This window comes from Sinocyclocheilus anshuiensis, unplaced genomic scaffold (assembly GCF_001515605.1).
Source record: "Sinocyclocheilus anshuiensis isolate Anshui unplaced genomic scaffold, SAMN03320099.WGS_v1.1 scaffold1885, whole genome shotgun sequence".
NCBI classification, from domain to species: domain Eukaryota; kingdom Metazoa; phylum Chordata; class Actinopteri; order Cypriniformes; family Cyprinidae; genus Sinocyclocheilus; species Sinocyclocheilus anshuiensis.
Window position 1 is genome coordinate 1,023,112 of NW_015542322.1, and position 23,186 is coordinate 1,046,297.

General features: G+C 37.7%; 1 protein-coding gene across 8 annotated transcripts in view; it reads left to right on the top strand.

Annotated features, from left to right (window-relative positions):
• The window catches only part of LOC107690938 (brain-specific angiogenesis inhibitor 1-associated protein 2-like), a 60,863-nt gene that overhangs the window by 3,786 nt on the left and 33,891 nt on the right, over positions 1-23,186 (top strand). For 5 of the 8 annotated variants that reach the window (XM_016489376.1, XM_016489371.1, XM_016489370.1 and 2 more), the window contains exons 2-3: positions 10,187-10,262; positions 14,073-14,159. In XM_016489376.1, the coding sequence (XP_016344862.1) occupies positions 10,187-10,262; positions 14,073-14,159 (163 nt within the window). Of the gene's footprint in view, positions 1-932; positions 1,024-10,186; positions 10,263-14,072; positions 14,160-23,186 lie in introns of those variants that run through there. The other 3 variants (XM_016489373.1, XM_016489374.1, XM_016489372.1) reach the window with 2 other exon arrangements.

Consider the following 23,186-nt stretch of genomic DNA (forward strand, 5'->3'; position numbering starts at 1 on the left):
TATCAATCATTGGCCAGAATACTTTTGAAGGGTGACATTTTAATTAATTTTGACCATGTCATTGTTTATTCGTGCATACAAAATGGATGAGCTACAACAGATCAACAATAATTGGCACTGTGAAAGTACCAAAAAATTTGTGTAAAAAAAAAACTTTTCTGTTCATCACTCTTTTTTTGCCACAAATTCATCTGTTACTTAGTAGGAAGTAGTCAAATTTGATAGATGCCATGTTCCACATAAACTGGTCTTAAACCATTTGAACTAGTATTATTTTTTGCATATTGTTGGGCCTATTAAATTTCAATCTTTTATGTGGTTACTTTTGTATGATAAACAATTTTCCTGCTGTATTGGGTTGCTACTTGATGTCCAAAGTAAAAACTAGGTCCTTATACAAATCTAGTTGAGAAATATGGTTTTATATTCATATAACTGGCAGCTTTGTCTTTTTAATGCTCATGTTTGTTGCATTTTCTGCACTGATTTTGGGGGAAAATCTTAAAAATCTACAAAGAACTCGCTGAAATGTTTTCAGTAGAGATGCAGTACACTATTAAGTGTAGCAGAACTGTTTAATAAACAAACACGAAAGGTGCAAAGCATGTTTAGAGCTTGAATGACAGGCATGTCAGTTTTGTGGAAATCTGCCATTCTTTCAATGGAATTCTGTGAGTTTAGCAACTCGATCTGTTGGCAATTCTTTGTCCAACTTCATGTGTGATTTTGGGAGTGTGTCGATATGTATGTTTGTGTGTACGCCTAGCAGCTGCTTAGTAATCCCACAGGACCTTGGGAGCTCAAATCCACCCGTCTGCACTTACGAGTGACTCAGCCTGCATCTGCCAGTGTGTGTGGGCAGTGTCTCACGGGCCAATGGAGTATGTGTGTCAGTACGTGCATGTGCCTCTGTCTCTGTGTGTGTGTGGGTAGTGTCTTGCAGACCGAACGGTCTGGTTGTGAGAATGTGCCTCTGCCGAAGCGTAGGGGTTGTGAGTGAGTTCAGCTTTGTGTGTGCCCACGGTGAGTAGGACATTCAGACCTCAAAGATATTGTCATCTGTTGGAGGCAGTTTCCTTCGTACCACATTGCACTGCCCACACCTTGACCACATGTCCACGCTTGAACTGGCCTCTTACTGGGCCGCACATCTGTTGATGTAGATATCAGGCTGAATTATGCTCATCCGTATTTTCTTAAAAGAGGAATATTTTTGTCCCTTTTCCCCTCCAAACAGATGGTGATGAGGGGGTAGTTCAGCAAAAACAATATTTAATTTGCTACAATTTTACTGTCAACAATCACCTTTAAGTCACATTTAATGACAACGACATTTTGTTACCACCCAGAGCAGTTCCTTTGTTTGATGGATCTTTACCTTGTTCTAAAATCAACATTATCTCTGTGTGTGTTTGTTTTGTCTTCAGGTGTGTGTTCTCAATAAAATGAAGTGGATTTTAAGGGCGGAACAGGGATTTCTTTGTAGACTTGCTATGAGTTTTGGGTGAGGTCAATTGGCTTTTCTTTCATAAAGTGTGTTTTGATTTCCCAATTCATATTCATAGCAATTAAAAAAGCACAGTATGTGTCCCCTTGCGCCCTGGTTTTGGCGTTATATAACAAGTCCTAGTTTCAACTTTTCCTCTCATCTTAGTCCAAGTCATCTGGAGAGCCTTAAAAGAATATAGATGTCATTAAAAATCCGTCCTAAATAATTTTTTTTTGTTTTTGTGCTGTAAGCTGTCAGATAGAAGACAGAAGATGGTAGCTTAACAGCATGTTGGGCAAAAGCTGTTGGACTGTGTGTTTGCGTCTGTGTTTTTGACTGTCTGTGTACCTCTAAAGGGAATGGGATTCTTAGTTGAGAGAGACAAGTAGATAACAGCTCTGTAAAGGGCAAAGCTTACGACTTTATGCAGAAACCTGGGACTTACAGATGGCCGCATTCATAATGGTACAAACACATAAAGGTGTGCCACCTTCCTTCATTATGCCATGTTTTATTTATTAATTTATGTCCCGCTTTCTGGACTCTTGCTGAAAACCACAGTGACCTATGTTGTTGCTTTTTTACAATGAAAATACATTTTCACAGTGTATTGGCTGTGAATCGATGTGGCTGGTTCTAACCAGTAATAACTACTGTATACACTGGCTAATGTTTAGGTAAATTAATCTGGATCAGCGTGAACAATTTCTGACTGGCCAGTTAACAGATCTTGTCATTCAAACTATTATCTAATTCAAAATAAATGTTTATTTAAATTCAGCAGTTTTTTGTACTTCTTATTTTATTATAATAACATAATTTATTAAATAAGACGTGAGTCATGCTGTGCTCCTGGTATGGTTGTCATTCTCTTCAGCACTCATTTACAGTAGCCTTACATGCAGACCTGCCATTAAGTAATTACTGGCATTTATGACAAATTAAATGGTTAAGTCTAGTAATTCCATGTATAGGATTAAGTGTCATTCACACCAAGGACAATAACTAGAACGACAATAACGATCATGTTTAGACCGAGTTTTTCCATCTGATGAATGATGAAAACATTGACAGCCAATCAAAAGCCATCCTGCATTGCTTGAGCATTTTAAGCGGCAGACGAAAAAACTGTAGTGCATGCTTATAATGAACAGAACATTATCTTGAGTTGGTATAGACAGTAGTAGACACTAATATAGTTATCATTTTTGGTGTCAAACGGCTTTTAGTTAGTGCTCTAATGTAACATGAGATTGTATTTTTGTTAGTGTGGTTAAAGCTAAGGGTTAGTAGTAACCAGATTAAAGAGTTTTATGTGTGCACCCAGATGGTGAGAGAGACTGCACTGTTGTCTGTGTGATTTGTAGGTGAGAGGCAGGCCAGCTGTTTGAATGTCAGTGATGATGAAAGAGTGAATGAGAAAAAGAGGAGGGAAAGATTTTATTTTGCCAGCAGCACACCAGATTATTGTGTCCTCACAGGCACAAAATGTTTTTGTACTTTCACATAAAAATCACACAGATACATTCCTAAAGCACTAAACGGAGACATCTGTGTGCTCTAATGAATTCTTTTATAATCGTTATACTTTAATGGCCTCTAAAGTCTGAGTGATTATAAAGGAATTCATTAAAACAATGGCTTAAATAACTTTTTGTATCTCTTACAGGTTTATTGATAGAAAATATCTAATTGTACAAAATGCTTAGATGTCTTAGTATTTTGGTCCTTAGATATGTCTTCAGTGCATCTCTTTTGACATTTATTTACAGGGCTGTGATATCTTTGTCTCAAACCCAAAGGTGATCTGCTTATGCGACAATATTTTGGGCCATCCCACCTCATTTCACTCTAATGTGAGCTAATGTGGTCCTTTGGCAGCCATGATGGATATAATGTGATTGCCTGTTATAATTGTCATGCCTGTTATGAATAGACACTGGCAGGGCAAACATAGGGCCTACTACTGTCATGCCTGCCAGGCAGAGTGGTTTGAGTGGGTACCAGTGTAAGAACGGAGGATGGAATTGGCAAGGAATGAGAGAAACCTATTACAATATCCCTGATGAACAAACATGTAAGGTTACAGCGATGAGATTCTATATTTGTTTTGATCATCCCACGAATTGCAAATTCACCTTGCAAATGATGTGGTAGCAGTCTAGCGTAGTGAATCTCATGTGAATTGTCAAGAAATGTCTGGGAATATTCATCTCATATTTCAGGCACAAATCAAAAGAAAAAATGAAATTATATTTTGCATACAATTTATAGCCTATAGCTTCCAATTCTATTTATATAGCTTCCAAAAAAAAGTGTGGAAAAAGAATCCCTGAAAAATTAGAAATATTATAAAATAATATACCATACTTATAATTAATAAATAATGATTCATTATCAATAAATTATATTGATAAATAAGTAAATCTAACAAATTTGTATATACAATACAACTGCATGTCATGGTAGTATTTGTTGAACTTAAATTAATTCATGCTTTTTTAAATTATTATAAACAGGATGGTTTTCATTACTAACTATATTACAGTATATTACAGTAATTTTTATAACAATAATTTTTATAAGAGTTTTTTTGCATTATAGTAAGGAGAATTTAATTGTCATGAAAACCTCACAATGGAAAAAATTCATAATGGACCTAAAAAAGGCATGCAAAATATATTTTCTTATTTACTTTTAATTTTGGTGTCTTTCACAGTTAGAGAGGGCAAGAGGAGGAATACAGTAGAATGAGAGACACTGATCGAAGGTGAGAGGAAGGGGAACGGTTTGACGCATTTGTGTGTTTGAGACAGGAGGAGATAACTGGGAAATGCTGGAATCTTTGCTGTGACATTTCATTCGAGATCTCATGGGAGGGTACACCAGCAGAGAGATGAAACTGTGCAGTAATACACACTCACTCACTCACCCACCCACCCACACACACACAGGCCCATTATATACATTCATTATACACATGTAGCAGCACATGCATCTCAGCCGTATTCATCTTTGTCTCCTTTCACTGAAATTTAAATCGTGATTCACTCATTTCTCATCTTTCTGTGAATGAAATTCGAATTAAGGTGTTGGGACGGAGGGGGACACAGTGTTCCTTCAGTCAAAGGTAACAAGCTCTAGCTGCACAAACTCCCCCTCCTACTGCAATGAGATGGTACGATCCAAAGGTGCAGGGAATAGGAATGCACTGTAGCAGAGAGTAATGGGGGGGGAGGGGGGGGGGATTCCGACACAAACATATATGGGCAAGGAAGTAATTCTCTCTCCATCTCACCTCTCCAAGCTCACTCTGAAGTGGGATGCACACAGTGCTGATGTTCATGATGAACTCGCACAGGCACACATACACCCACCCACGCACACAGACAGGCTCATCTGAAATGGAAATTGGTAAGATGAGTGCCAGTGCGGCTTGTAGGAGTGAGACAGCTGTAACTAAATGACTTGCAGCATCCACAGTGGACACGCAAAGATCTTTGTCCATGTGGGAAGATGGAGGCAGCCTCTGCAGAAAGCCCAGATCCCAGATCAGAGTCTAATACTCTTGTTGTTAGTGTCGTAGTGTATCTCGAATCAGTGTTTTCTTGAAGCTTGGAGTTTTTATGAAGGAAGTGGTTAAATACCAATCCTTTAAAGTCGTGACAAAATAGAAGCAAAGACAGATCTTTTTGTCAGTATATGACATACATCTGAGTGAAATTATTGAAAAAGAAAAAATGTTAGGTTGGACTTGGTTCTGTCAATCAATTGTTGAATGGATGGAGGCAATCAGGTGAATCCGAGTTTGCGAGATTGTCAATTTTAAGAAAGAGGCGGGGTTTAAGTGGGTGAAATTTTTGGAGAGGTCGGGTATATGTCACCAGTCTTTACACCAGAAGATCAAGTCATGATATTATGATGAATAATTACAAGGAAAATATGCATGTATGAATTGCTCACAATAAAATCATTAACATGCGTTTTGAAAATACATAGGGTGAATTTTAATTTCATACTAAATATCTTTGGAAAGAACTATATACTTATGTGTGTATACTGTTACTGTATGTATATTTAAGGAATCGTTTTGCATGATTAACAAGAATTTATGTGGTTTACAAAACATGAAGTTTCTGTTCATGAGACGTAGAAGGTATATGTATAGCATATTGCTTTTACATCTCTTAGAAAGAGCATGTGTGTGTGTGTGAGACAAAGCTGAAATGTGTTGTTTACTAGATGATCTTACAATATGTAAATTACACTGTTTCAGGGTGCAAGGGGTCTTTCTGAACAAGCGAAAACATGTCTAGCTGGAAAAATACAAGTCTGGGTCACCTTGAGCTTGTAGTTATTTAGCAAGTGAAACTTCCTGCCCACGTTTAGTTTGTTGTTCTCTATATACTTGCAGAATAATGGTAAAAAGTTGCACATTTGCTTCTTTGGAATCATAACGGGGTTTTAAAAATGTTTGAATGTTATGCCAGTGACATTCATACAGTGTGACGTAAGTGTCCAAAAGTTTCCAAAGGCCCACTGTATATCATTCTAATAAGTGTATTAATTTCAGGTAATTTCCAGCATTGAACAATCAAATTAATTGACAGTGCAATGCAGTGCTTTGAACAGAAGGTTAACTGTTGAAAACCTATTCAGACACACTGATTAATACACATCATCATTGTCCATTTCCATACTCAATTGTCCTGAAGCTGTAGGACTCAAGAGAATTACATAACGGTGAACAGCAGGAAGTCTTTACTAGACTGCAACTAACATCAGTGGCCACACGGCTGCTTTAACCATGTTTTATTATGCTTATTGAAGACTAGTGTTGTCAAAAGACCCGGTATTTCGGTACCAAGTCGGTACTAAAAAAATGAAAACGTTACGGTACCAGGTTTTCTTAAGTACCGGTGGTACCGAGTACCCGGTCAACCCGGTTCTTGATGCGCTATCCGAAAGCTATCCTCTTCCAGTGTTGCCAAGTCTGCAGTTTTCCCGCGGAATTGGGCTGCTTAACACTGTTGCCTCAGGTTGTTTTTCATGTCCGCGGGTTGATAAACAACCCCATTAACGTGATATTTAGCCCCTGGAATGCGAATTACCAGGGGAACCCCGCCAAAACATGCGTATTCTGTCCTCTGAACGCGATTTTTAACGGGGGATCCCCTCGAAACGCGATTGGGCGGGTTTTGTTGTGAAAACCTGGCAACCTCTTCTTAAAAGCCGTGGCGACCTCAAGAGGAGGAAACGCATCAAACTAACAAAACACCCCGATCAATTTTTCAGTGGCAGCAGAACTATGACTAAACTTTTGGGTGAAACTTGTTTACTTTTTTCATACTTTTATTACTTATTTAAAATTGTTTCAAGTTTTTCCACAAGTATAAAGAATGGCATTGGTTTTGTACATTTAATTTTTGTTTAACGTTATTAATAAAAATGTTGTTCAATTAGCATGTTTTTGTGTTTTGCTTTGGTACCGAAATTGGTACCGAGAACCGTGGATTTTCACTGGTATTGGTACCGAATACTGAAATTTTGGTACCGTGACAACACTATTGAAGACATAAAGATGAAAACGGCACTTTTGTTTAACCACCTGACATTGAGGCATAGATTGTTATTGGACTGACACACACACACAGATGCAAGAGTTGATTACATTCATCAATCTTTTCCAAGCTGTCTGAGACTGCAGCTGCATTAGTTTCACATCATAGGTTTGTGTTGTAGCAGGTTTATATACAGTAGCACCAAGTTTGTAGGTGTTGATGTATAAGGGTGTGTTTGTGGTAAATGAGGCATGTTTACAACCCTGCTAGTTCAGCAAATACTTACCGTTCTCCCATTTCTCAATGTATTACCATGACGAAGCCAAACTGTGTGCATGTGAATACAAAAAATCTGTCGAGGACTCATTTATATTCTCAAAGGCTCCTTATTTTTTTATTAAACTCAGTTTACAAAGACATTCTAAGGGTAAAGTTCAATAAATGGCCGCATATTTCTGCTGATATAGTTGGATATCTGTTAACAGACTGTTGAAATGGTGCTTCATTTGGTCCTCTGCTCTATTTTATAAAAAAGGGAAAATTATACATTTCCTTCGGTGACTGCCTGCATTATCTAATAAAACCATTCATATTTAGTGCTGTACTTGATACTGTAATATGTGAGCACACCTTCATTTCAGGGGGAGCGTGAAATTCCCCCAGCTGTTTTTAAACGAGGTCCTGCTGATAGAATATGCATCAATATAAAATCGCGCTCATTAGTTAAGACTATTAATTATGTCCTAATGAACATGTCTGTAACGAAGTGCTGAAAAATGACATGGTAATCTGTGTTTAGTGTCTGGCAGAGCTGCACTGAGATGAAAATGACACCTAATCGGGGGTTTGGTTGCTCTCGTTCATGCTTGTTAAACATAGATTGATTGCTGAGGGACTAATCAAGGAACGAGAGTTTTCCCAGTGGAGTGTTTTTAATGCTTTTAATGATTAGATGTTGGGTGGACATCAGCTTGGCACTGGTTCATGCATAATGCTGATTTCTCTAGGACAGAGCTCTCTGGAAACTGTTGGGGAGAGGAAAATAATTTGGTTAAATTTATTGGCTTAGTGATTTTTTGTCTTTCCCATGTACATATAGAATGGATGAGATTTTAAGGTTTGCAGCGCATTGCATTCTGGTCATGTTTAACCACAGCACTTATGCGGGACATTATGATATTATACTGATACCATTAGTGGACATTAAAATGTGCAGAAATTATACACTTCAGCATTATGTTTTACCAAACCTGACATGCAAAACGCACCCTGGTCGTTGTATGAATACCAGTTGTATACTTCACCTCATGAATGCGATCATGTGCTTTCATCTCAAAGGAATGTGGTGCAGTGAGATCTATCACACTATGTTTGTGTAATTCCTTCCTTGATGAAAACATGCCAGCTGTGTTTGCACCCGACCATGAATTTCTCCAATGCCTTTATTTCCTTCTCATCTCTTCTGCTGGTGTTTATTTGTTGGTCTGCATTTTCTTTTTGCTTTATAAGGCTTTTATAACGAAGATTAGTACCGCTGGACAGACTCCGCTGTATGATTGCATGCAGCAGATGATGAATTACATAAGAAATAATTGAGTTGAGATGTTGTTAGATAAGACGTGACAGTGAGAGAAAGACGCGGATGTTTATGAATGATTTATTTGGGGTTGATTTACTTGTCCTGTCTGCTTCTGCTCTCATTATTCAGCTTATCAATATTGTATTTAGCTTACATTTGTATATTCGTAAGTATATCTAATAATTATAAATATACACTATTCTTCAAAAGGTTGGAGAGATTGTTACAAAAAAAATCTAAATACATGCTGTTCTTTCGAAGTTTCTATTCATCACAGAATCCTGAATTAAAATGTTTCTTAGTTTCCACAAAAATATTAAGCAGCACAACTGTTTTCAATATTGATAATAATAAGAAATGTTTCTTGAGAACCAAATCAGCATATTAGAATGATTGCTGAAGGATTATGTGACACTGATGACTTGCAAAGCTGACAAAATATTTCAAAAGATTGCTGTTTTTAACACAAAAATCTCACAGAGGACAAACTTGTATAAATAGTGTACAAATAATATAATATATATTCTAATTTCATATTGGCAAATAAAAACATTTCAGATAAAAAAAAAATGTATTAATTGCATGTTCTCTAAAGACCTCTGAATCTCAGTTTGCATTGCAGCAACACATAGGCCTACAGATTGAAGAAGTCTGTCTTTGTCCTAATTTTCAATGGAAACCTGCTTTCATTGTAACTGGAGCACAGGGTGGGGGGATTTGGGATATACCCAAGCAATCAGTTTACCGTCGTCGACCTTAATTGAGTTCATAAACGACTCCACTCCAATTCTGATAAACCGAGTAGAGACTTTCATTCATATAGCTTCATTCTCTCTCCACAGCTGCCACAGTATCTGTATTGTACAATGCTTTATTGTTTTTTTTTTGTACATCCTCTGTTCTTCAGCTTTCTTAGACTCTGTCTTTTTGAACCCTTCCTCTGTCCCTTTATATGCTGCCCTGTTATTTTCAAAGCTGCGATGAAGCCTCTAGAAACAACGTGACTCTGGGGAAAATGTTCTCAGAACAAATTTGTCAAGTCGAGATATAGCAAGTGATTTTACTCTGAATGGACCAGCAAAGCTCTTTTGAGAAGAGGAAGAGGTCTCCTCAATGAGGAGCTTCAGCAGAAATGAATAGATTTTAAAGAGCAACTCTTAATGTTGAATTAGGTGAGTCAGGCAGTGGGTAGATCTCCACATACTCCCACAATCCTGTGCCCACCAGCAACAAAGGAATGGCAAATCCCAGCTGGCATGATGCCCTCCAAGTCCTACTAATGAGAATGTTCTGAAAGGTGGGGGCGTGAGAGCTCTGGCTTGCTCTTTCTCTCTCTCCATCCATCTTTTCTTGGTATCTGCAAATGCACTGCATCTTTATATACACACCTATCCCCAAAAGACAAACACTTTATTTGTAATATAGACTTACAGAAAAAGAAGTTCACCTGTTTAATTATCTGTTTGTCCCATTGGTGTTCTCGGTAGTGGTGAGAATGACCGCTGAATGGTGACTGCTGCTGTTGTGCTGACTAAAGCTGTGCCATTTCTGTTTCAGTCCATCATGGAGCAGTTCAACCCTTGCTTAAGGAACTTTGTTGCCATGGGGAAGACTTACGAGAAGGCCCTCTCTAGTGAGTACATCAGTAGCTTGTTCATTATCACTCTCGCAGGCAATAAGCCAGCTCTTGTTTCATAGGTCTGCTTTAATTTATGAGAAGAAATTGCTTGAAATTCATGCTTACGGAGAGCGCCCCTCCTTGGTTGCATACACCTTTGTGACTAGCATCTGGGATTTGTTATTGCTAATGTAAAAACATTCTTGCATTGAACTCTAGTAGAATGTTGTTTAAATGTTTGTTGAATGTTTGTTAAGAATTAATGTTTTTGTTTGTGGGGCAGAAGACTTCCTGTTCTCTCGTAGTGATGATGTCTTAGAATGTTACATGTCTAAATCCATTTGCACCCTGAAACCCCCTAAACATCCATCCGGTTCATGCATGTTGCATCTCCAGAGCTGTCACATACATGTAACCAATGACAATCGATGATGTATTTCTGTTATGTGTGCGGACCTTCATGTGTGTTTTCGAGATGTTGACTGGGCAAGGGCAAGGACAAGGACGTAGGTGTTTCGGAGCAAAAATATGCACTGGGCGGAAGGGAGAGTAAAATGGAACAGAGGACAGGCATAAATAGGCCAGAGAGAGCTTTGGGAGCAGACACAGTCCCACGGAGGGAGCGAAAAAGGGAACAGGGAAGATGTATATTCAGGACAAGAATGATATGTCACTACAAGGAGGACTGAGTATGGCAAATACAACGCTAGATAGCACAGGTATCTGGTGTTCAGGGCATCGATTAAATGTCCTTTTCTGCATTGCCTCTTTCTTTCACAATACTTTATTCTGAGAATAACAATTTACTAACAATGTATCATTTTTAACATATAACACTCTTGAAAAAAACTAACCAGGTACGATGCAACAAGACGACAAACAGTTTATCTTTGTATACCGAACTCTAAAACCAGACATGAGACCTAATCGATCATAAAACGCAGCCAATTACTACAGGTTCTACTAATTTTGTGAACACTCTAGTGTAAAACTAAGAACACAAAGCTAGTATTTTCATGCTTTTTGTGGTTTTCCATTTGTTATTTAATATCCAATATAAAATACGATTCTAAACTTCCATAGTCTCTCCTCATTCATATTTGATGTTTAATACTGTATGTATGAGGAGTAGTATTTCGGTCCAGTGAGATTTCACTCTGGGTGAGGTTTACTTGGCGGGATGCCGTAGAAATAGAAAAAAACAACAACAGATTAAACAGATAAGTCGTGATCCTGGCTGGTTAGGAAAATTCTGATTAATATGAAAGAGAACTTTTAAATCATTTGTCCCTTTTACCTTTTTGTACACGTTGTTAGGGTGTTTTACAGTTTTAAACAGATGCTAAACCAATGGGATTTGCGTTATATTCAGGTAAATAATGCTGCCGCATTGTCTGATCTCAAGGTATAATGTGTACAGAGTTCTTGTGTTCAGTTTAGCTCCACGGACAAGGCAGAAGCTTTAGGATGAGCATTGAATCCCTGTAGAGTTGCACTGTGCCAAGTACTGCAGAGAACCAATCACTTTCCTCACCATTCCAGACTTCATCTAATATTTTATGAGGGAGAAAATACAAGAAAAAGACCAAAGCTCTAGAGGGTGTGTATGTGTGCGAGAGTGTGAAGTCTGATAGATAAGGTTAAAAATAGACCCAACTCGAGTGAGATTTGCGCTCCCATCCTTGCAGATCAGCCTTGGCTGCAGCTACGAAGGGTCGCAGAATCCATCATGGGGATTTGCTGGAGTTTTAAATATGCCAGGTCTTGCAGGCAGCAAAGTGGAAACCCTCCACAGTACCCACTAATGAATAGTGCAGATGGTGGCCACTGGGCATTTGCAAGATTTTGGGCTGCTTGGCAAATGCAAGAAACCAATAGTGAAATTAATAGATCATTAAAATGTCAACGTCGAAACATTGACTGCAATTGTCCAACAGTGGCTTGAGGACAAAGAGATTTTGGAGGTCCATTTGCATGCTCTAGAGTAGATGATTATGTTGAGATGTGTTGTGCATAAGCAGCTGCTAAGCCTAAAGCATCCCCCTCCTTTGCCTTTTCCTTGGAAGTGTTGGAGGACTCTTAGAAATGAAGGATTGAAAAAAATAATTAGGATAAGAATAATTAGTGACCAAAGACTTTAATATCTATATTTAATGGAGACTTTTGTCAGCAACTTAGCTAGAGGATATCACACACAAACTTGCAATGTGATAACTGGGTCTAGATTGAGCTTCTCTGTGGTTTTTAACTTCAGATTGTCTCTTGTGACTGATCAATGTTTCCTCAGAGATGGTTGGAGAGACTTTCTGCCCTATTTTTCAGACCTCTGTAATCCTCTTTCCTTCTGCTGCCTCTCTCGTTCCTTTACCCCTCACCACTCAGCCTAACCGCTGGAGCACCAAAGCCCCCAGATTTCCCCCTCTAATCCCTCACAACCAGGACGCACCTTATCCTGAGCCTAGGATTTGCGCGGACACTTGTAAATAAGTCTACACATTCATACGTGATTGGGCTGCCATTGGTGTAGCCTTACCACCTCCACCCAAACACTCCCACTGCCTTGAATTGGGATGGTCATACGGCATATTGAATTTGATGTGAATGTCAACAAGGCTGTTAGGGAGAGAATACAACAGTCCATTCAAAATGTCAGAGGCCAGAAGCAGATCTTACAGCACAAGTACATGTGGCAGTGCTGAGAATGCAATGCTTGTGTACTTTCACTATGTAATGAAATAGATAGGGATGCACCATTATTAAAATTCTTGTGCAGAATTGTGTCATTCTGATACAGACAAGTCGATTTTAATTTTATGGCTGATATTAAATGGTACACTATTTTGTCTAAATAAATTATTTCAAATGCTACAAGTAGATTTAGGCATAACATTTCTGTACATTGTAATAAAAAATGGATATTCATTTTGAGATTTGCTAAAGATTACAGTGTTTTACAGTGTTATTAAATTGTATTGTTTTAATGATTAATACCAAAGTTAGATGGCGACAAATGTAATCTAAAATGTAAGAATAAAATTACTTTTCCAATACTTGGTAATCCAGTATTGGAACAGATAGAGCTTTCCTGTAATTGCAGCATTTTGAAATGCAACAATGCATGAAACAAATGTGCAAAGCACATTTGTTTGCGTACTTCAAAACTCTCAAAAACATTATTTGAGTATTAGATGTGATTCTACAACAAATTGGATGTACTTCTGTCCCTCACAGCCTTTCATATTTGCATCAAATTAAATATGCTGTGTTGGTTTCTTACCTGATTTTAACCGTTTTAAAATGATGAATTCAAGGCAGAACATGCTAACCTTTGCTAACCACTTGCTCAGTATATTCTGGTCCTACGTTCTAAGACACTTTGTGCTTCTTGGCACTGTCCCGCCTCACTAAACTGCCATGATCCTCTTGCTCCGAGAGAGCCTGATTGTGAGCCAGCCCTTCTCTGCCATGGTGATGCAAAAGAGTCACAGCTGTCCCTGTGGTGGGACCTCACACAGAACGAGTGATTGCTCTCAGTAATGTGCTATCTGATGTGAATGTTAAGTTTTGGAGGGCATCAAGCTTTTTTTGTTTGTTTTTTATTTTAAAGTAATGGTACTTTTGCTATTCATCGCTCACCAATCACAAGCTCCACCCCCACCTCCCCCAGTTCTCTGGCCGAGCCATCATAGAACATATAGAGCTTAAAGCTTTCCCATCCACCACTCCTGTTTCCATAGATGCGGCACCTGTGGGTTGAGGGAAGCTTCGGGTTAGCACATTAGCACAGTCCCGATTCTTATGTCCCCAATGCTTCCATGTTTCCAGGTGTGACATTTGCAGCAAAAGGCTACTTCGACGCACTGGTGCGGATGGGAGAGCTGGCCAGCGAGAGTCACGGCTCTAAGGATCTTGGTGAGTTATAGACTGTAGCTGCAGTGCCCCCTATGGTTGGGAGGGGGATTGCAAAAGAGAATAACTTGATGGTTTCAGTGTGAATGGCTTTGGATGTATGAGCACATAGTACAGCATATTTAAGACTGTATCTTTGGATATAACACACACTATCTTTGTACAAATGTACACTCTGCAGATTCATTCATTTGCTTATTGGTGATTTGTTGCATTGTGTTCATTCTATCCTGTTATCTTATTTCCATGTCTCTCTATGAAAAATCGTTCATCTGTAGGACTTTAGATTTAGGGAGTCGTGATGAGACTATAAAATGGTTCTCGATGCATATTAATTTTTCCTTTGCCGTAAAATATGCAAAAACTCGATTTGCACTTTCACAACCATAAACTGCCATTCTGCTGTGCATTATAACAAACAATACATTTTTAATTGTGATTTGTGTAAATGCTATAAAAATTTATGTATTTTCTAGCATATATGCCGATTCAGATGACATCCTTCCTGCATCTTTGTTGCGTAAAATGGCTTTAGTAATGTTCTTGAAATATTTAAATTGTGTGGCAGTTTTTGCACACTACAACAGGTTTTTGTTTTGTTTTGCATACTTTTTTTCAATTAATTTAAAATGAATGTTAATTTTGTGCATTAAGCATCTGCAAATCATTTGTTTTTCTCCAGCCCTTGTATGAATTATGCCCTACCAATGATTGCATAACATGAAAAATTTCATATGCAAACATTTTTAGAGATGACATTCAGAGAACACATCTGAAGTTACAGTACAAGTATGTTTTTTTCCTCACTAGTGTTGCTGTCTGTTCATTATTTATGACTGTACCTTGTAGCTACTGTAGCAGTGACTAACTGAGAAGTAAACACCATAGCAACCAATGATAAAATGGGCGCACCAAATACTTATCAGAATATACAAATAATAACTCTTTGATATTTACTTTTCCAGGAAGTGTTGTACTGTTCTATTGGTATACGGCTGAAGAGAGCATTTTTTTTTAATATCAGTATATCATTTGATTTAGCCTAAATCTGTTTAGGCAAGTTTTTTGATCAGAGTGTGGGTTTGAGCCTCAATGCTTAACTTCAAACAAACAAGTCTTGTTGTACGGTTGCGTGTTCAGTGCATCACTAGAGTTTGAGTCAGACTTCAGTGGCATGTGAGACTCTTGATGGGACTGGCCTTTGAATCTGCAGCATAATCTCATCCTCTCTAAAAGCACATCAGAATCACAGCAGCAAATATGAGAAGAAGTTTTCTCTTTAAAGAGGACTGGAGGGGAGAGGCTCACAGAGGGACATGAAAGCTGGTTATACTTCCATTATTCATCTAAGAAACATTTTACGAGCATTCATCTTTTCATTTCACTGGTTGGTGTCTCATTGAATACATTTTCAATGAAGCTCACAATCCCAGCTCTAATTTGATCAGTAAAAGGCTATTATTTGAATGAATTCAGCTTCATCTTATCCTGAGATAAGTTACCTGATTTCCAGCTTTCTCAATATCTAAACAGTATAGCCAGGCGGAGCTGGAGTCTTTATGAGATTATATTTTAGTTTGCAGAGTGCTGCTTTCTCAGCATTGTTAAAAAGCAGCAATATCTGGGTATGAAAAGTTTAATGAGAAAAGTTTTATGAGGATTTAAGTCTATCAGCCTTTTCACCCGAGACTTTTTCTTCACTAGACAAATTAAAGCATGTCTGTGTTTGTTTTGTAACTTCGTGATTATGCAGAAAATATATTTTAATCCTCAAAAATGTATAAGGCTGGATGGTATGACATTTATTCTGCTCCGATACTAGAATGTGTCCATCAATACTATACTGCTATTGTGGTAGATATCAGGAATGATTTATGTTATTATGGCAGTGACAAGAAATAAACATGGATTAATAATAAAATACAGAAGTGGATGTGTTCCAAACAAGTAGTTGTTTGGTTGCTAATATTTCCTTTGCTGTTTTAAGTCGCTATTTAAGTTGTTTTGTATTCAAATGTTACATAAGTCCGATATCATTATGCTCCTCTCTCAACAGTGCATTTAATGTGTGCATGCATGTATTGATTATCCTATGTTTCTACAGCTGTTCCAGTAATGCTCATGTCATCTGTCTGTGCCTGTACATACAAATACATGTGCATTAGAATTATCATGCAGCTTTTACTAGGGATGCACAATATATCGACAGCATATTGGCCCAATATCTGCAAATATATAATATTTATTTTTTATTATAGAAGCAGCAGATATTGGATATAAAGTACAGCCAAAACATAAACATCAGTCAGAGAGTAAATGTTGGTGCATCCCTAGATTTTACAGGTATCTAATCAACAGTGCTTTAAGTTTACACTTGTTGACAGTTTGTTGCATGTGTCTCTGTTTCCCTGAGTCTCGTTCTTGTCTTCACATGGCCCGAAAGCATTCCAGATGCATGTCATAACCACAAAACATACCAGTTCCTTTGTCTGGTTGCTTTCTGAGTGAGTACATGATTGATTTGCATGAGCAAGACAAAGAAGTGTGTGTTCATTTTTGAGTGACAGGTTTTGTTAGGATTTGTTTGTTGTTCTGTAAGTGCATATAGAGCTTAAAGCTTTCCCATCCACCACTCCTGTTTCCATAGATGCGGCACCTGTGGGTTGAGGGAAGCTTCGGGTTAGCACATTAGCACAGTCCCGATTCTTATGTCCCCAATGCTTCCATGTTTCCAGGTGTGACATTTGCAGCAAAAGGCTACTTCGACGCACTGGTGCGGATGGGAGAGCTGGCCAGCGAGAGTCACGGCTCTAAGGATCTTGGTGAGTTATAGACTGTAGCTGCAGTGCCCCCTATGGTTGGGAGGGGGATTGCAAAAGAGAATAACTTGATGGTTTCAGTGTGAATGGCTTTGGATGTATGAGCACATAGTACAGCATATTTAAGACTGTATCTTTGGATAAAACACACACTATCTTTGTACAAACATACACACTCTGCAGATTCACTCATTTGCTTATTGGTGGTTGGTTGCATTGTGTTCATCTATCCTGTTGTCTTATTTCCGTGTCTCTCTATGAAAAATCATCTATCTGTATTAGAATTTAGATTTAGGGAGTCGTGATGAGACTATAAAATGGTTCTCGATGCATATTAATTTTTCCTTTGCCGTAAAATATGCAAAAACTCGATTTGCACTTTCACAACCATAAACTGCCATTCTGCTGTGCATTATAACAAACAATACATTTTTAATTGTGATTTGTGTAAATGCTATAAAAATTTATGTATTTTCTAGCATATATGCCGATTCAGATGACATCCTTCCTGCATCTTTGTTGCGTAAAATGGCTTTAGTAATGTTCTTGAAATATTTAAATTGTGTGGCAGTTTTTGCACACTACAACAGGTTTTTGTTTTGTTTTGCATACTTTTTTTCAATTAATTTAAAATGAATGTTAATTTTGTGCATTAAGCATCTGCAAATCATTTGTTTTTCTCCAGCCCTTGTATGAATTATGCCCTACCAATGATTGCATAACATGAAAAATTTCATATGCAAACATTTTTAGAGATGACATTCAGAGAACACATCTGAAGTTACAGTACAAGTATGTTTTTTTCCTCACTAGTGTTGCTGTCTGTTCATTATTTATGACTGTACCTTGTAGCTACTGTAGCAGTGACTAACTGAGAAGTAAACACCATAGCAACCAATGATAAAATGGGCGCACCAAATACTTATCAGAATATACAAATAATAACTCTTTGATATTTACTTTTCCAGGAAGTGTTGTACTGTTCTATTGGTATACGGCTGAAGAGAGCATTTTTTTTTAATATCAGTATATCATTTGATTTAGCCTAAATCTGTTTAGGCAAGTTTTTTGATCAGAGTGTGGGTTTGAGCCTCAATGCTTAACTTCAAACAAACAAGTCTTGTTGTACGGTTGCGTGTTCAGTGCATCACTAGAGTTTGAGTCAGACTTCAGTGGCATGTGAGACTCTTGATGGGACTGGCCTTTGAATCTGCAGCATAATCTCATCCTCTCTAAAAGCACATCAGAATCACAGCAGCAAATATGAGAAGAAGTTTTCTCTTTAAAGAGGACTGGAGGGGAGAGGCTCACAGAGGGACATGAAAGCTGGTTATACTTCCATTATTCATCTAAGAAACATTTTACGAGCATTCATCTTTTCATTTCACTGGTTGGTGTCTCATTGAATACATTTTCAATGAAGCTCACAATCCCAGCTCTAATTTGATCAGTAAAAGGCTATTATTTGAATGAATTCAGCTTCATCTTATCCTGAGATAAGTTACCTGATTTCCAGCTTTCTCAATATCTAAACAGTATAGCCAGGCGGAGCTGGAGTCTTTATGAGATTATATTTTAGTTTGCAGAGTGCTGCTTTCTCAGCATTGTTAAAAAGCAGCAATATCTGGGTATGAAAAGTTTAATGAGAAAAGTTTTATGAGGATTTAAGTCTATCAGCCTTTTCACCCGAGACTTTTTCTTCACTAGACAAATTAAAGCATGTCTGTGTTTGTTTTGTAACTTCGTGATTATGCAGAAAATATATTTTAATCCTCAAAAATGTATAAGGCTGGATGGTATGACATTTATTCTGCTCCGATACTAGAATGTGTCCATCAATACTATACTGCTATTGTGGTAGATATCAGGAATGATTTATGTTATTATGGCAGTGACAAGAAATAAACATGGATTAATAATAAAATACAGAAGTGGATGTGTTCCAAACAAGTAGTTGTTTGGTTGCTAATATTTCCTTTGCTGTTTTAAGTCGCTATTTAAGTTGTTTTGTATTCAAATGTTACATAAGTCCGATATCATTATGCTCCTCTCTCAACAGTGCATTTAATGTGTGCATGCATGTATTGATTATCCTATGTTTCTACAGCTGTTCCAGTAATGCTCATGTCATCTGTCTGTGCCTGTACATACAAATACATGTGCATTAGAATTATCATGCAGCTTTTACTAGGGATGCACAATATATCGACAGCATATTGGCCCAATATCTGCAAATATATAATATTTATTTTTTATTATAGAAGCAGCAGATATTGGATATAAAGTACAGCCAAAACATAAACATCAGTCAGAGAGTAAATGTTGGTGCATCCCTAGATTTTACAGGTATCTAATCAACAGTGCTTTAAGTTTACACTTGTTGACAGTTTGTTGCATGTGTCTCTGTTTCCCTGAGTCTCGTTCTTGTCTTCACATGGCCCGAAAGCATTCCAGATGCATGTCATAACCACAAAACATACCAGTTCCTTTGTCTGGTTGCTTTCTGAGTGAGTACATGATTGATTTGCATGAGCAAGACAAAGAAGTGTGTGTTCATTTTTGAGTGACAGGTTTTGTTAGGATTTGTTTGTTGTTCTGTAAGTGTGTGTTTAATGTCAGTGTTATTTAGATCCAGAGACTTTGAAAGAGCTAGCAAGACAACAGTGGCATGAAGTGGAAACTTTTATCCAACTTGCAGAATGAATCTGTGTCATGAATTTATACCCATGCAGACTGTGTGGGTGAGGGTCCGTGTGTTTAAGCACGTGGAGACTATGGCATCAGCCATGTGGACCCAACCAATTGCTGCACGCTTAAATAAATCTCTTAAGTGAGGTCTTAGCCCAGTGTAAATAATTGATACAGACTTATTTCTGGCTTTAGTATAATTGTATGTTATAAGGAAGGCAGTTCTGTGAATGGGAGGCTTTACTGGCCTTAGACCATCATGATGATGGCCATGAATCTTTAAAATCAGTCACACAATCTCAGTCAAACACTTTTGCCTGTCACAGTCAGCCCCATGTGAAGATGTTCCTGTCTTCTTGGACTTGTTAGCATGTCTCTAAGATGTACTGAAGGGTTTTAAAGGATGTTGCACAAAAGTGGTCACATGTGCGTTAATAATGTAAGATCTGAAGCTTAATGGCTAGCACAGTTCACATGCCTGAGGTGTGTGTGCACTTGTTGTGTCCCTGTGCTATATTATTGCTTATGGATGTTGATTTGTTGTCCAACAACCTAGTTTATTAGTGCAGTTGACTTATGCATGTGGAATAGGCCTGTTTCTTTTATTTGTATTTGTATTTTATTACTATATAATATTATATGTATTTATTTTAATATTTATTTTTTATATTTTACATTTTTTTTTAATATATTTTTTAATCTTGTCGTTGCATCGCATAACAAGTTGCATCACATCTCACACACTGTTTTTTGATAGTTTAAGATGCAGTTTAAGGCCCTGTCCACACAAACGCGGGTATTTTCAAAACCGCAGCTTTTTCTATGCGGTTTGGCCGTTTGTCTACATGCAAACGCAGCACCAGTTTTATGCCAAATATTTTTGAAATCTCCTGCCAGGGTGAAGATTTTCAAAAACTCCAGTTGCAGTGTTATCGTGTAGACAGCGAAACCGGAGATTTTGGCTTGTCACGTCGGAGCATGCGCTGTTATCTCCACCTACTGGAAACTTTTTCAGGCTTCTGATTGGCCAACATGGCTTTACGGTTGAGATTATATCGCCACCTGTTGGTTTGGCATGCTCTTGACAGTGCTTCATTGCATGCTTTTGCATTTTCATGTGGACTGAGATTTTTTTTTTAAACGGAAGAAGGAAAAACTCAGTTTATAAAAAATACCCGTGTACGTGTGGACATGGCCTAAGATACTGCCCAGCCCAATATACAGAATTTTCTTAAAGGGATAGTTCACCCAAAAATGAAAAAATCTGCTATTTTCTTGCCCTTATATCATATATGTACAGTATTTCCTTCTTCTGCAGAACACATATAGATGATATTTTGAAAAACGATGGTATCTAAACAACATTGGACCCCACTGAAGGCCTGTTCATACCAATAGGAACAAAATATTCAGTCAAAATTTTATGTGCAATTTGCCTATTGAGACTAATGCATAAAAAAAGCAGACGAGCTGAATGAAAGTGCAAATTCACAATTTTTGTATCTTTTTGTTTCACTTAAAGGTTGAGTAAATTATGTTTGAATTTTCATTTTTGGGTGATATATCCTTTTAAGAATAAGTTAACTTGTCATTCAAGGAACCCACTGTCTAGTTGATTTACAAAATGATGTCACCTGACTGATTAAATGGTTACAACCCGGTGTCAACTGTAATTCTTCTGAACACTTTGAATCACCTGAGATGAATGTTAATACCAAGTGTAAACAGGACTAGATTAGCACCTCTAATGATGTCAAATCTCAGGACGTGACCAGTTATAAAATCGAATGAGCGGAAGTAATAAAAATTTCATTAATTTCCGTTATCATCCTCTTCATCGCATCCTCAACTCTGAATAACTTGCGGTCTCTTGCTGTGAAGAGATGCGCGGTGATTCTTCAATGCAGCACTTGTGCGTATCGCATCACCCATCGCCTGCAGTCAGCCCACGCACTGATGCAGGAACGCAGCCGGCCCGAGGAGAGAGAGGGAGCCGTGAGCTAAAAATAGATGAAACACTTGCCTTAACAGGAGAAGTTCCGCTAGAGAGAGAATGAGAGAGCAAGAGTAATGTGAATGCGGCCCGTGCTGTGGATTTAGAGTCCCAGAATGCCTCCTTGGTGATGTCAGTGTTTACAAAAACAGCTTCCCTCGTCTGCCTCTTCAATGCTGCACGAGTGTGTGGAATACTAAACAGCTTCCTGTTCCCCCTGCCCAAATATGGGTATCAGTCGTTATGGATGTGTGATACCAGTAGGTCGTCGTCTTCTCACATTTGTAGTTTTAGCTTTGGGAGTTTTCCATCAAATTACAACCATTTATGCTGATAATTAGTCTAAATCCTGGATATTCTCGCTCAAGCACAAATATTCGCAGAAAGGCAACTGTGTTCTCTGACTAAACACGATTAATTGCATCTGCAAGCATCTTGCTCTCGCTGTAGTCACAAAATAACTCTGGGGTGTTTGAATAATTAATGCTGGCAAATCTTGGTGCAAACTGAAATGCTCCAGCAAGACATCCGGTCTCGTTTTTGATAAGCTATTCAAATAAATCCCTCAAAATATGCCTCAGATCAGATTTCCAGTACAAACATTTAGAATTTATATGCTTAGCTTCTTTGCTACTGTGTGGCACATCACAATGCATGTGATTTTTTATGTTTGGAGAATAGCCCGAAGGCTAAACCCCTCATTAAATTAATTTACAGTGAAGATAAATGGGACATTGTATGCAAAACTGTTAGCCTTTTCAGGCCATGCTGAATAACGATAATTTTTTAGCCATGGAAACAATAAAAACAGGATGCATTAAATCGATCAAAAATGACTGAAAAATTTTTATCAAAATCAGTAGTTAGGGTTGATGTGTTCTGACTAGGGCTGTGAATCTTTGGGTAGACAGCGAATCGATTTAATTCACGATTCATAGGTTTTCGATTCGATTCAAGAACGATTTTTGCAAATTAAGAATGATTCGATTCGCAATTAAATTAGATTCGATTCGATTAATGATTCGATTCTGCATTCTTTAAGTGCATTCACAGGATTATTTAAATGCTTCCCCTAAATTCTTGAAATGCTTAGTCAGGGGGCAAATTACACAGCAGCCTTTATGGTTAGAGAACCATGGGTTAGAGAAAAAGAAAAAAAAACACCACGGGCGTAGCCATCATTTCAGAAGTGACAGAAATGTCAAATACAGTAATTTTATGTAGGCCTATGAATGTGTATATATATATATATATATATATTATTTATTTATTTATTTTTTACAAGGAATTATTTTCTTATCTTACTTTGAATTTGCTATAAGAAATCAAATACACTGCTGGACAATAATCAATCATTTGCATCATTCATAAATTTTATTTATTTATTGTGTTTATTAGATTAGCTGCAGATATAGCCTGGCACGTCTTAAGTTTTTTGAACGCGAGATCACTTCTCTTTCACTTCTTTATCTCATTTTCATAAAATAAAATGCTATAGTATTTAACTTTTCCTCTCCATCGTCTCCTTCT